At 37.0% G+C, this 14706-nt stretch overlaps 1 protein-coding gene across 1 annotated transcript; it reads left to right on the forward strand.

The window, feature by feature from the left end:
• Positions 1-1187: 1187 nt before the first annotated feature.
• Positions 1188-13139, forward strand: LOC137500988 (craniofacial development protein 2-like). The gene is made up of 2 exons (XM_068227780.1): positions 1188-1904; positions 13023-13139. The coding sequence occupies exons 1-2, from the start codon at positions 1188-1190 to the stop codon at positions 13137-13139; spliced, it is 834 nt and encodes a 277-aa protein (XP_068083881.1).
• Positions 13140-14706: the final 1567 nt, after the last annotated feature.

The raw sequence follows: 14706 nt of genomic DNA on the forward strand, positions 1-14706 counted from the left end.
CTTTTTTTTTTTGTTTAGTGTACGTATCTTAAAGGGGTAATCACCAAACCACAATAGAGCTTGGGGGGGGGGGGCGCCAAGCACGAAACCAGAATAAAATTTTATTACCAATGTTCACGCAAATGCCACAAAAGCAGCAAGGAATTATGGGAACAGGAACAAGAAAATTAACATTAGTTAAAAGGAATTTTTCCAGTGCTCACAAAGGCACGTGATAAAAGAACAGGCTATCCCCCTTAAACTAAGGCACTCCTTTTTTTCTTTTTAAAACAAGTAGACACCAAAATAATCGAAAGGCACATGCCAGATGAAGTGTAAAATTTTAGCAGAGCACCAAGCTACAAATTTATTAATATGTTACTAGAGGTACGAAAGGTAGACGAAAAGAAGGAAAAATCAGGAAAGAGATTCAAGCAGGGAAAGGTGATTGACCAGGGTACGATGTCCGCTCCAAACGAGAGAAAAGGTTCCAGTACAACTGTTCAAAACTTGAAGCCCAGCACGCTTCCTCCTTCATATTTCCATCATAAACTCAAAGTCAATAATTTGGCACCGTGAAATTTCGCTGTGTCCTGAAGGGACGATAGTTCAATATCGAAGCGTTATTCAAGCCCATATGATGAATGAGAGGGCGAAATTAAAATGAATGGTAAATAATTACAGTAAAAGTCTGCTCACCCAACACGTAACGGAGAACCAAGTAAAGTCCAAATGCACTCGGACCAGCCGGAGCAGGGCTTGAGCTCCCACTGCCGATTACAACACCAAGTCACACCTGATCGCCGGACAGGAGAAAGCGGCGAGTATATATACACGGAGCGAAGCGAGCTCGAAAACACACTAGAACTAGGTGACGTCACGGAGATTGCGCGTGGCGGTGTAGCAGATGAAGCAGTGGTGAGACAGCATAGCAAGCAGAAGGTTCATAGAGCAGCGCAATATAGTGTGCACTAAATCAAGACGGAGAAGCAGCCATAAGGTAGGCGAAGTTGAGCTCGTAACAACATACAGCTCTCTTTGTATGAAAGATATTCTGGAGATAAAATAGTCCCCCATTGGATCTCCAGTTGGGGACTACACGAGAGGGGGCAATCGTCAGGAAGATGGATACCAACATTCTGCGAGTCAGAGTGTGGAATGTTGGAAGTTTGAATCGTTGTGGAGGGTTAGAGAATCTGAAAACTGAGATGGATGTAATAAAGCTAGATGTAGTTGGGATAAGTGAAGTACGCTGGCAGGAAGAGCAGGGCTTTTGGTCAGGCGATTACAGAATTATCAACACAAAATCGAACAGGGGAAATGCAGGAATTGGTTTAATAATGAATAGGAAAATAGGGCAACGGGTAAGCTATTACGACCAGCATAGTGAAAGGATTATTGTTGTTAAGATAGACACCAAACCAGTGCCCACCACAATAGTGCAGGTCTACATGCCTACTAGTTCAGCTAATGATGATGAAATCGAAAGAATATATAAAGAGATACAAGATTTAATACAATATGTAAAAAATGACGAGAATCTAATTGTGATGGGAAACTGGAATGCAGTGGTAGGCCAGGGAAGAGAAAGTAATACAGTAGGAGAATTTGGATTGAGGCAAAGAAATGAAAGAGGAAGTCGGTTGGTTGAATTCTGCATCAATCATAATTTAGTCGTTGCTAATACTTGCTTCAAACACCACAAACGATGGCTGTATCTGTGGACAAGACCTGGAGACACTGAAAGGTATCAAGTAGACTTCATTATGATTAGGCAGAGATTCAGAAACCAGGTGTTGGACTGCAGAACTTTCCCAGCAGCAGATGTAGACTCTGACCAAATTTTATTGGTCATGAAATGCTATCTGAAGTTGAAAGGAAGGAATGCAAGGAGGTGGGATCTAGACAAGTTGAAAAAAAAGAGAGTGAGGGGATGTTTCAAGGAATATGTTGCACAAGGACTAAATGAAAAGGCTGAAGGAAACATAATAGAGGATGAATGGACAGTTGTGAAGAACGAGGTCTCTAGGGCTGCTGAAGATATGTTAGGAAGAAAGGAAAGACCAACTAAGAATCAGCGGATAACTCAGGAGATACTAGATCTGATTGATGAACGATAAAAGTTCAAGAATGCAAAAAAGGAAGATGGCAGAAAAGAATACAGGTGATTAAAGAATGAAGTGGGTAGAAAGTGCAGGACAGCTAAGGAAGAATGGCTGAAGGAGAAGTTCAAGGCTGTTGAAGGTTGTATGATCATAGGAAAGGTAGATGCTGCATACAGGAAAATCAAGGAAACCTTTGGAGAAAGGAAAACTAGGTGTATGATTATTAAGAGCTCAGATGGGAAACCACTTCTAGGGAAAGAAGAAAAGGCAGAAAGATGGCAGGAACATATCCAACAATTGTATCAGGGAAAAGACCTAGATGATATGGTTCTGGAACAAGAAGAGGCTGTTGATGTTGAAATGGAAGACCCAATTTTGAGGTCAGAATTTGACAGAGCTTTGAGAGATCTAAAGAGGAACAAGGCACTTGGAATTGATGATATTGCCTCTGAATTACTTACTGCCTTAGGAGAAACCAGGATGGCGAGGTTATTCTATTTAGTGTGTAAGATGTATACAGTACCTGTTCCCTAGAAAGCCAGTGCTCACAAGTGTGAACCCTACCGCACCATTAGTTTAGTATCTCACGCCTGTAAAATTTTAACACATATTATATATAGTACTTGAACCTTTTCTTGAGCCCTAGTTCCCGTTCAGCACTATGGAGCTCAGGGCTCAAGAAAAGGTTTGCGTACTATACAGAAGAATGGAAGACAAGTTGAAACTAAGTTGGGAAAAGATCAATTTGGCTTCAGAAGAAATGTAGGAACACGTGAAGCAATCCTGATCTCGGAGGATTGAATTAAGAAGGACAAGCCCACATACGTGGCATTTGTAGGTCTTGAAAAGGCATTTGATAATATAGATTGGACCAAGGTATTTGAGATTCTGAAGGTGATCAAAATGAGATACCGAGAATGAAGAAATATCTACAGTTTGTATAAAAATCGGTCTGCAGTGATAAGGATTGAGGGCTTTGAAAAAGAAGCATCAGTCCAGAAAGGAGTGAGGCATTGTTGCAGTTTGTCCCCACTCCTTTTCAATGTTTATATAGAACAGGCAGTAAAGGAAATCCAAGAGGAATTTGGGAAGTGAATCACAATCCAGTGGGAGGAAATAAAAACCCTGAGATTTGCTGATGATATTATTATTATATCAGAGACTGCTGGAGTACTTGCTGAATGGTATGGACAGAGTCTTGGTTAAGGAGTACAAGATGAAAATAAGTAACTCCAAAACAAAAGTAATGGAGTGCAGTCGAACAAAGTCAGATGATGCATGAAATATTAGATTAGGAAATGAAGTCTTGAAGGCAGTAGAACAGTATAAGAAAAAGAGGACTGGAATGGAATACAGTTGCTTAAGAGGAACGGTGGAAGGAGAGGCAATGCTGGAGAAGTACCATCAGTACCCCGACCTGGCAGGAGCTGGACAAAGGGAGATGAAAACGATGATGATCTGGTCACTCTGTTTCTAAATTCTAGGCAAGACTAACAGACGTAAGTCTCCAAAGTGATTTCTGGCATACACAGGGACTTCTAATTTGCTTTAAATGTAAAATCTGAAAAATGCTAGTTACGATAGTATTGCTTTGAACCCTCAGTATACACCCATTCTAATAGAAGCCAAACAGCTTGGTTTACAAAGATACGCTTTACCTCTGTGCCATTTCATAGTCAGACTCCTGTGGGTCAGGGCAGTATAATAACACCTGCGGTATCTCCTGCCTGTCGTAAGAGGCGACTAAAAGGTGCTCTGAACTTGGGAGCATGGGTTGGCGACCATGGGGCCCTCAGCTGAGTCGAGGCATTGCTTCCACTTGTGCCAGGGTCCTCATTTTCATCTATCCTATCCGACCTCCCTTCGTCAACACTTATTCTTTTCTGACCCCGACAGTATTAGGTATCGAGGCCTAAGGAGTCTTTAATTTTCACGCCCTTTGCGGCTCTTATCTTTCTTTGGCCGATACCTTCATTTTTCGAACTGTCGGATCCCTTCCATTTTTTCTCTCTGATTAGTATTATGTAGAGGATGGTTGACTAGTTGTACTTCCTCTTAAAACAATAATCACCAACACCATCACCTTTCCTAGTCAGAAAATTACGAGTTAGTCAAGAGGATGCTAGAGTGTTGCATTGTACATCACTTCACTGCAGCTTGAGGACGTATGCATACATATTGTGTACGTACAAGAAGCTAATGTTTTCACTCTGGAAAATATTAAAATGGATGTCAGCAAAGCCTTAAGTCATTCATCATTAAATACTACCTGAGCTACAAATCTAAAAATTTTAATTTCATTCTTTAAATTTTTGAAATGGGGCATTATTTTGACATTCTATGCATTTAGGGCCCTTCCAATAACCAACAGAAAAAAATAGTTGTACTTATCTCCCAAATGCCCTGGATATGTAATTGTTGTCAGATTTCCCAGTTTGGATCTCACCTGGGAGAAAATTGCCACATGAGTCTAATTGTAGTCAGGTTTTGAGACCCAATTCAGCAGCCCAAAATTTTGCACTATAGGAAACAGTTTAATATTCCTACAGTTAGTTCCCTAACAATTAGGTAAGAAAGGTACATTATCTCTTCAGCAAACAACACTGCTCTTGGGTTCAGAAACAGCATCATCTACTGGAACTCAACCAACCATTCCTGTCACCAGAGCTTAGATTTCAGTACATCTGTACAATTCACTATACACTAATATACTTTACCGCAGACTGAGGGGCTTCCTTCCTTGTCTAAATCTACATCTGAACTCACCACATTTTCACCTTTGAGGGGCAATTATTCTATCAGATTTGTGGCACCAGGATGGCCCACTACTATGTCAACCTCTTCATGGGAAAACCTGGGGAGATTTCCTCATTAATGAGCATCTCCAGTCTTCCCCATGAACCAAACCTACTTGACTCATTCCTGTGCTGCATCCCACCAATTATCAATTGCTTTTGCTCATACCACACCAAACGATTGCTACCATTCAGCTTTGCCACATGAGTAAATGGATTTATTCAATTGCATCCTGAGAAAAGTCTTCACTGCTAGGGTTATTTCATCCAGTTGACTGACTGACTGATTTTCTGAGCCGTAAACTGCTCCCAGGCTCCCTAAGCCTTCTTTCATACTGCTCAGGTTTCTTTGTCTAACATTTATTAACATTCAAAGACATTATTAACATCACACCAAAAAATGACGTTATCAATGTCCTTTTGTATTCCCATCCTGGTTTTTGTACGAGTAATTGCTAATATATTTTTAAAGTTTCAAATCATCTGGAAAATGTGAACAGAGGGGTGAATGACAACAGAATCATAAAAAGTAGTCCATGTGGCTTCAGTAGAACCTGAAATGATATGGGGAAATGTAGTGAGTTTGAAAGCCTCTTTAAGGTAGGACTGGTAACTTACACCACTCAGAAATTCTGGTTTCAAATCCTAGTCCTTATATTGTCTATCATCTTCCCCATCTCTCTTCTATGTATTTGTCCTGTGAAAATAAAGATCTAGTAACTGTATCTGGTACTGGAACACCTATCTTAAACCTCCAGTATCAAAGAATTACAGTTACACTACTACAAACCATACAGTACTGTAACTCCAGTTTAACACTAACCTGCCATTTTGTTTGTGCTGTTATGTGTTTGTTTTCTTGTTTTTCTCTCTCTATATATATACGTGACTTGATATGACACTTGTTTGTTCCAATACTTATATTATCCTATTTGGCTCCTTTTCTCTTTTTTTGTTAGTCCTGTGTTTCTTATCTTTTATCACCTGTATTTATTTTTGCGTTATGTCTCCTCCGTTTTCTGTACTTATCAAGCTTTCTTCTTTAAGTTATTTACGTGAAAGTACAAAGGTTTTACACCCAGTGAAGTACCTTCTTAACATTTACTATCCATCTATATCTTTGAAACAAAATGTATAATATTATTGTGCCATTTCACTGTTAGAAATGAACATCTTTGAACAAAAATGGACGCTATGCCACGAGAAAATTAGACACAACACGGAAATCTAATTGTCAATGTCAAGAAGATTGCATTCATATCGGGGATAAGCCGAGAAATAGTATCAAGAAGGCGGTGAAAAAGAATGAAGGATATTGTTACAAATTTGTTATTACAAAAATCATTCCAGAAGAAACCATCTCAAGCTGATTGGTACAAATTATTAATACGTAAAGAAGTCGGTCCGCATAGAAAAAGACTTGAACCAAAAGAAATAGGAATATCATCAAGAAAATAGAGCAAGGCTACAGAAGTGTTGCGTAGAATCGCGTATTAATAAGCTAAGAAGTTAAAACAACTTGCTGGAATCATTATGTAACCAGCTACGTCACAAGACACCACACGAAAGTAGCACATATCATTCTAAGCTACTGGCAAGAAATAAGAAATACTGCGGCAACTGAAAACAAGCTATATGAAACTAAAGCAAATTATATTTGAGATTTTAATAGCCATATTAGTAGTCTGCAAGACCTAAGCTGAATCTAATCAAAAGAAGCATTCTTTCCAATACATTTATGAATCTTAGAAGGGTTTGAATACTAAGATGATGTAACTGACCATGTTTATCTGTATTTTTGTCCTACCTGTGCAAGAGAGGGTAGCATCATGCACTAAGAAAACCAAGAGATAGTAACCTGAAGTAGGCGGAGCTATCTCTAGATGACGGAGAAGGAGGAATGACCTACCAATATGTTTCCCAGTGACCGGCGTGATGTAGCAGTCGTATTTGACGAGATGTCCTAAGCATTCGGACACACCAGCGAGGGAATACAGAAAAGGTAAGTTTATTGAAATAACATTACCATAAGTAACTTAAATAACTTGTTTTGAAAAGTGCCATTTTCTAATTGCATGTAATATAAGAGTGCAGTGCTGTCATAGAGTTATATTCAAGAAGAGTGATTTCATGCATGAAAGAGCATTGATATAACAACGTAGGAGGATAATAGGTAGTCATCTAACTTAAAATGACAATTCTTTGGTTAGGATGTATTTAATCAGTGATAATCAGGTTATGTGTTTGTAATGCTGTCTATATTTAAATGAGGGGTTAATTTATTTTGGTTGTGAATATTATACCGATATTGCGGTTAATGTTATGATTAAGTTAGGGTGTTATACCACGAAATGGAGATGATGCAATACGATATACAGGTTATATTGGGATCATAAGAAGACATATGAGCAATATGAGATGAATCTGAAGAAAATTTAGAAGGGAATGGAATATATAAGTGGATAAATAATAATTATGAAGTCATATGTGTCAAGTTAAGATAGATTATTGGGGTTATTGAAATGAAGGATGAGATATGATATAAAGAATATGAAACATATGTTATATATATGAAGAATGGTTGTGTAATAAGAAGAATAATGATGGTGATGATTACTATTTCATCAAGATAGAAGAGATGTATGTATTTTAATGGTGATATTAAGTTAGTTGACGCTATTTAAGGTTAAGGGTGAATGTATTTAATTCCATAACGTATATTAATCCTTCAGTATTCCACATCTAGCATTAAATATGATCCATGTAATTTACATATGTCGGATAGATACCCGTAGATCATCAAAAATGAATCCATTTAGGGAAGAGAGAGTGTAATTAGCCTACATTATCCAGAATTCTTAACCACAATCATGTTTATTTAAATAAATAGAGTTAGGATGCTTACTTGCTCATTTCAATGATAGCACTGAAGAGGTTCTCCATAATTGGTTGATGATGACATTGGTTATTAAAGTCTTCTTAGATGATAGACCACAGAATTTCCAGAAATGACATTGAATAAGGTGTTAGGAATTACTGGTGACAGGCTGACAGATTGCACGATATAAATAATTGGCACTTAACTTAATTTTGGGAATTAATTTTTATTTTTTGATAAATGACCTACATAATGATTAGAAATTGTAATTTTTTATTATTTGAAAATGAAGCAATGTTTAAATGACTTACCTTTATCTTTTATTCCTTGTGTGTATGACATTCAATCTGAAATACTTGAAAAATGAATAAGAAAATCAATGCTTTCCTTATACTAAAGATTAATGAAGGTTATATGAATATAATTGTAAAATATTGACAGATACATGCAGGCAAATAGACTGATAACTTGTGAACAGATCTGCAATATTTTATATAAAATTTTAGGAGAAGAATTTAAGGAATTATGTTGAGTTTAAGCAGAGAAAAGAATAACATAAAGATGATTTTAATTTAATAATTTGTCATAATGATGAGCATCTCTGAATTATTTTCTACTTTTCTACAGAAGTAATGTATATAGTCAGGATTCATTTTTCTTTGATATCAAAGATCTTGTTAAATCTTGTTAAAATTGTAAGTCATATGATAGATAAAACAGTTAAATAGTCCATATTCACTCTTGTTGATATTGGAAAATACCAGTTTTGCTTTATAAAATCTTAAATGATCAATTGTTGTAAACAGCACACTTGATTTGTATCTCTTGATGAAAGATTTGTTAAAACTTTAATATGCATTCCTTAGATAGTATAATATATTGAATGCTTCAGAATTTAAAGTCAGCTCGGGGCCGTAGTGGCAAAGTTCTTTGTGGTAATGGATATAATTTTATCTGAAATAAAATTAAAAATAAGTGTAAATCGTATTACGATTTTATTACATTATATTCATTTCATCTTCCATTTCACGTTACTTACACTGTTCCTTTATCTCGCAAGAATTACAAAAAAAATAATAATACTATTTACAATATTGCAGAACACAACGGTTTCAGTAGAACCTTCATCAGCAGAATCATCAATAGATATAAGAGCAGGCTCAAGACTACCCAAGAAAAAAAATTCCTCTCCTAAAGAAAAGTTTTCCACATTCACTTTCAATAATAACAGCATTTACCAATTTTCTAATATAAAAAAAAACCACAATATCAAAATAGCATATAGAACCTCCCATACCAACTCCAAACTTATTTTCAATCCACACACTGTCAACAATAACAATAATAACATCAATAATAGATATTTGAACTCTGGAGTTTACAAATTAGAATGGCAATCCTGTAATTCCAGCTATATAGATCAAACAGCCTGCAATTTTGTCGTAAGATATGCCGAACATCGCAACACCCTCAAATACAATCGCTTTTCAGCTATGAGTGAACATCATAAAGCATCCAGCCATGAAAACACTTCAATAGATAAAGACCTTAAGATCTTGCATTATGAGCAAAAAGGCACCTTGCTCAACATTCTCGAGAGCATCCACCTCGATTTAGATCAGTTTATGAACCCCTCTCACAATTTAAATGAAATCAACAAAAAAAAAAAAAAAAAAAACATTCTACTTGAAACATTAATTCCATATATTTGTCAGAACTCCCATAATATAAACAAACCCTGCTTCCATATCTCCAACTCACCACCAGCCCCCTCCTACCCACCCTCTCCCCACCAGCCCTGCACCACCCGTTCCCCCTCTGCTACTCCCATCCTCGCAAACACAGCTGAGCCAACAATAGACTCGATTGTATGAATGGGACCGTTAACATTGAGAAGGCCAGGCCATTTTGAGAGGACAATCACCTTCTAAACATCGTAAGTTTAAAGCTTTCTTCACACCAATTTTACACTTTTTACTTATCAGCCCAACTTTCTCACACACAACCTCATTTTTTCCATTACAGATTGGAACTTCATTGACAGTTTCCACTAGGCCACTTACAGTTTACCATGCATCTGTCATCTTCTCTAACACAGCTTCTCAATTTTTGTCGCGGCCCTCCCAATCTTTTAAAATAATGCAAACAAACCAGCCAACATTGTGAAACAATATTCGAGAATGGGACCGCTAGATTGAGAAGATATTGAGGATGCTGCTGTTCTAAAGTTTGAAATTTCGTTGGCGTTTTTCCATCACTTGTTACATGCATTTCGCCTGCACGTTATCTCAGGCTTGGTTTCTCAAACTTTTTCTCTCCCGCTCCCCTCCTAGCCATTCAATGTGATGGTGTTTCTACAAAGGCAGACTTTTGGCCTGAATTTTTGACACAGTGATTTCATCCTGTTTTGAATTGTTATAAAACCAAACTTTTGTAAACTAAGAGGTCTGCAACCTCGCTATGTGCACTTATTGTTCGTTTCCATGTGTATTATTTGTTTTCTTTTCTTGGGTTAACACAGTTTTTAGATTTAATTATGTTTTGTATTAACCCCTGTTTTAACTGAATTTTATCGCAGCGAGTTTTTTTTGCTCCATATGATGATGTAAATATTGTATATTGTGCTGTTTTTATTTTCATCATGTCTCTCTTTTGTTTTTCATTTGTTGCTTCATTATGTTTTTTGGCACGTTTTTAGCTTGTATTATGTAAATTACTTCAACCCCCTGCCCCCCCCCCCCCTCCCATTTTTTTCACTGAAGATGGCTCAAGCGAGTCGAAACATGTTTGAATTTGATTACTCCATCTAATGATGGAATTATATGATGTATTGAATTAGGAGGATACACTTAATTTTACCTTTGTAAAGTGCTGTGGTTGTGTCTGTTGCGCATTCTAGACTTGAATTGGTTTAAACTCTTTAGGTCTTTAGGCTTTTTCAGTCGTGAAATTACAAGCGTTTCGCTCCTGTGTAGCAGTGGGCACATCAGTTGGAATGCTACACCTTTCCAAGACGCTGGTGCTAGTGCGCCGTTGAGACACCACTGCAAGCCTCCTGTGTAGGACAGTGCAGTGACGGTGCACTAGAGGAAGCATGTGCCTCCACTTGTATAAATGCCTAACTTTGGCCTATATCAAAAAATAAGGTTCCTAGAAGGAAACCATAATTTAATTTCATCGATTGCAAATGTTAAAACATTTAAGCTCTTTAAGTCTTTAGGCTTTTTCAATCGTGAAATTACCAGTGTTTCGCCCCAGTATAGCAGTGGGCTGTGAGCAGTGAATTGGTTTGTTTCCTATGGTCTTTATCAAACTCTATGTACTTGAAAATCACTCAGTTCTTTTCTGCTCTAGCAGATAAGAAAGTGAAATTTTCTGAGAGTGAATCGAGTGAATGTAGTGTGCTGAAAATAAGTTTTGGGGAAAATGCTGTGATTGAATCTGTAAAAGTTGAACACATTGTTGTGGCTAACGAACATGCATTTGCGAGTGAAAAATCTTCCCGAACATTGAACTCCACAGCAAAAAGCTGATTTCTGCGAAAGATATGACTGGTTAATTGTGAAAAATAAAAAGCTTGACTGCAAAATGTCAGGCATACAATGATTTTCAATCTGAAATTGAGCTCCAAGAAGTGAATGGTAGCGACATGGGCCGAATTCTTCATTAGACCAATGCTTGCATCAACATAGTTAAGCATACTGAAGCTGAAATGAAGAAAACTCTGATGAAGATAATAATTTAATCTCATTGTTGAGTTGCAAAATGTGTCTGCTCAAGGTATTTTTCAATGTCTGATTAATGTTTTGGATGAACTGGGCTTCTCTTAAGAATTTGTTGAAACAAGACCTTATTGCAGTACCATGTGCTGGAGCTGCTGTAATGTTAGGGAAAAAAAGGAAGGCGTAATGACTTTAATTAAGGAGCAATATCCACAGGTCTTGTTTTGGCACTACGCAAACCATAGACTTGAACTCTCTGTTGGATATGTAGTTGCGAAGGACGTCCCATCCATCCATTATCTAAAGGCTAAGCCTTGTCGCTGCAGCCACATCCATGGTCTTTAGCAGTCCTTTTCATCGTGACATAGGAAGCAAAACCCAGCTGAGTGATTATGCTCCTAAGGTATGAGAGATGTGGTCTTCCTCTCGACTTCTTCCCTAGGACCTTTCCTTCGAAGACATTCTGGAGAAAGGTGTCATGTCATAGGACATGTCCAAGAAATGTAGCTTTTCTCTGCTTTATTGAATAAATTAAGGCCCGTTCCTCATTAATGTCATTCAAGGTTTGGATATTAGTCTTCTTTTCTGTCCAACTCATCCCTGTCAGTCTTCTCCAGAACCACATGTCTGCAGCTTCTAGTCTTGATTGTGCTTTTTTTCTCAAAGTATGGGTCTCACAACCATAAGTTAGTACACTCCAAACAAAGGTTTTAATAAATTTCTTCCTGGTTTCAATTCCTATGCACTTATTTAACAATAGATTTGTACTGCTTTGAAACACTTGTTTTGCCATAGCAATTCTTCTTTTGACTTTTCTCAGGCACTGATTATCATTGGTAACAACACTACCCAGATAACAAAATTCTTTAACCTAATCTATTTTTGCACACCCTAATTTAATGTTTGTTTTTAATTGTCTTCTTCTTTTGAATGACCATCATTTTCGTTTTCTTTGTGTTTATTTTTAGCCTGAACTTCTCTAACATGTTGTTTAGTATACCGAGCATCCTAGTCATTTTGTGCTCTGAATCAGCTATCAATGCAATATCATCTGCAAATCGAATACTATGAATTTGTTTACCATTAAAATTTATCCCGTTGTTTTTTTCTTTTACTGTTAGAACAGTAAAAGAAAAAACCAAAGGGATGTCCCATCACATATTAATCATTTTAAATAATTCCTTAACAAACATTATATCACCAGTCACCTAAAAATACCAGAGAGTATTTCTGATGATCTGGACCAGCAACTGTACCACATTGGAAGAATTCTAAGTATTTGTTGGGTAGCTTCAAATTACAGAGGTATTTCTGCAGTTTGGAGAAACAATGGATTACTTGTGGCACATTTTGAAAGAGAAAAACAGGAAGAGAACAGGGATAAGATTGAAAGAGTTATGTCTAATGGTTGCTTGAAAATAATTACGAATGTTGATATTATTCTTGATCTTGGTCAACTCTTCAAGAGTTGTCAGAACTCGGCGTTGAACTACAAGCACACGATATGTCTCTTTATAAGGCTCATAAAGTTATATCCAGGCAGATTCTTCTGTTTGAAGAGAGAAAACTTAATAGTGGCTCCTATTATTTTGAAGCTCAAAGTGCACCTGAGAATTTGAATTTCAAGGCAGTTATCCTGGAGAAGAACAAAAAGAAGTAGAGCTGCCAACACAAAAAGCTCTCTTGATCCGGAAATGCTCTATGACAGCTTAAGACTCGTAGGTTAACAACAGAAGAAAAAAATACCAGAATAGACAAAAGTACTGTATTTTGTATAGTGGACAGATAATGTTCAGAAGAATGTCGCATTTGGTAAAGTTGAAGTATAAAATTTGTGAAGGTGATTAAGTATTCAGGGCAGGCATGTTCTAAGAGATTATCGTGAATTCCTTGTTGTCGTCGTAAGTTATGAGTTTCATTATGGTCTGTATTGACACAACTGATTACTATCAAAGAGTAGAGAAGGATTCACCTATTCAATACCATAAGCTTGTACATTGTCTTATAAAACTCGGACCAATTTTGATGATGCAATATATATGGCATCGAAACTAGTCCCAGTTTTATAAGACAGTATACAAGCTTATGGTATTGAATAGGTGGACCCTTCTCTACCCTTTGATAGTAATTCCTTGTTGAGAAGGAAATGCCATCAACAGAATTCCCATTTTTATCTCTGATGTGAACATGGTTTCTCACAAATGAACTTAATGTTGACACCAACAAGGGATTTTCTGCACCTTCCGACTGTGAGTTCATTGAATTTATCAAGCTGGTAGGTCCTCCTCTATGAGATTTTCGTCCTCTACCTTATGTCAAATCCTGTTACCTGGAAGGAAGATATCTTCCGATCGACACAAGGAGCAAAGAACATCTACGTAAAGATGGCAGCATCAATATCATGGGTCCATTTTGGAAGTTACTGTAATGGAAAAGATACTAATTATTAACATATTAGTAAATGTAAAGATTAGATTAATTTGTGTTTTGCGCTATAAATTGGGTTCGACATTGTACCGGTTGGTACACCTATACGCCGCACATTTGAATTTTCTGCTTTAAATTACTTTCTGCCGGAGAAACTCTGAACTTTAACAACTGAATTAATCCAACAGTTCCTCAGAAGATGCCACTGTGTGTATTTCGATTTTTTTTTTTTTTTTTTTTTTGGTGATCAAGAAGTGTGGACCTTCTCTGACAGATGTCTCTACTAAAAAACTATGATCATGCACCCTGGTGCAAAGGGAAGGAACTTTTTGAAGAAATTTTGTATTCGAAAGTTTGGCTTTACTAAATTTTGTTCTTTCATTTTTTGGGTTGGCAATATTAATCTTTCTTTCCGCCAGTTTTGAACTCAGCCAATCCCGAATTTCTTTAATTAATTTTTGACCAATAGTGTCTTTCTTCTTTGATGTTGATGTATAACTTTTAGCTACTCAATAAAGTTGAGTGGGTGTGTCTTAATTATTCATGAAAGGTCTCGAAGCTTCCACGAGGGTTTAAAAACTGCTGATTTTCTCGGCTCTTCGCCACTTCTACAACATCTTGCTTAGTGTATAGAAGCATAGCAGGGGGCGGGTAGCGCCTCTTCCTTCGGGCAGCTGCTCTTCAACAAGGTAATGGCCGATTAACATCTTTCTTTCCTCTTTGCTAGCTCAGCAGTTTAACCCACGGGGAAGGTCCGAAACCTTTAATATGTAACCTTTAAACATGTAAATTTTTTTTTT

Source organism: Anabrus simplex, chromosome 5 (genome assembly GCF_040414725.1).
Source record: "Anabrus simplex isolate iqAnaSimp1 chromosome 5, ASM4041472v1, whole genome shotgun sequence".
Lineage (NCBI taxonomy): Eukaryota > Metazoa > Arthropoda > Insecta > Orthoptera > Tettigoniidae > Anabrus > Anabrus simplex.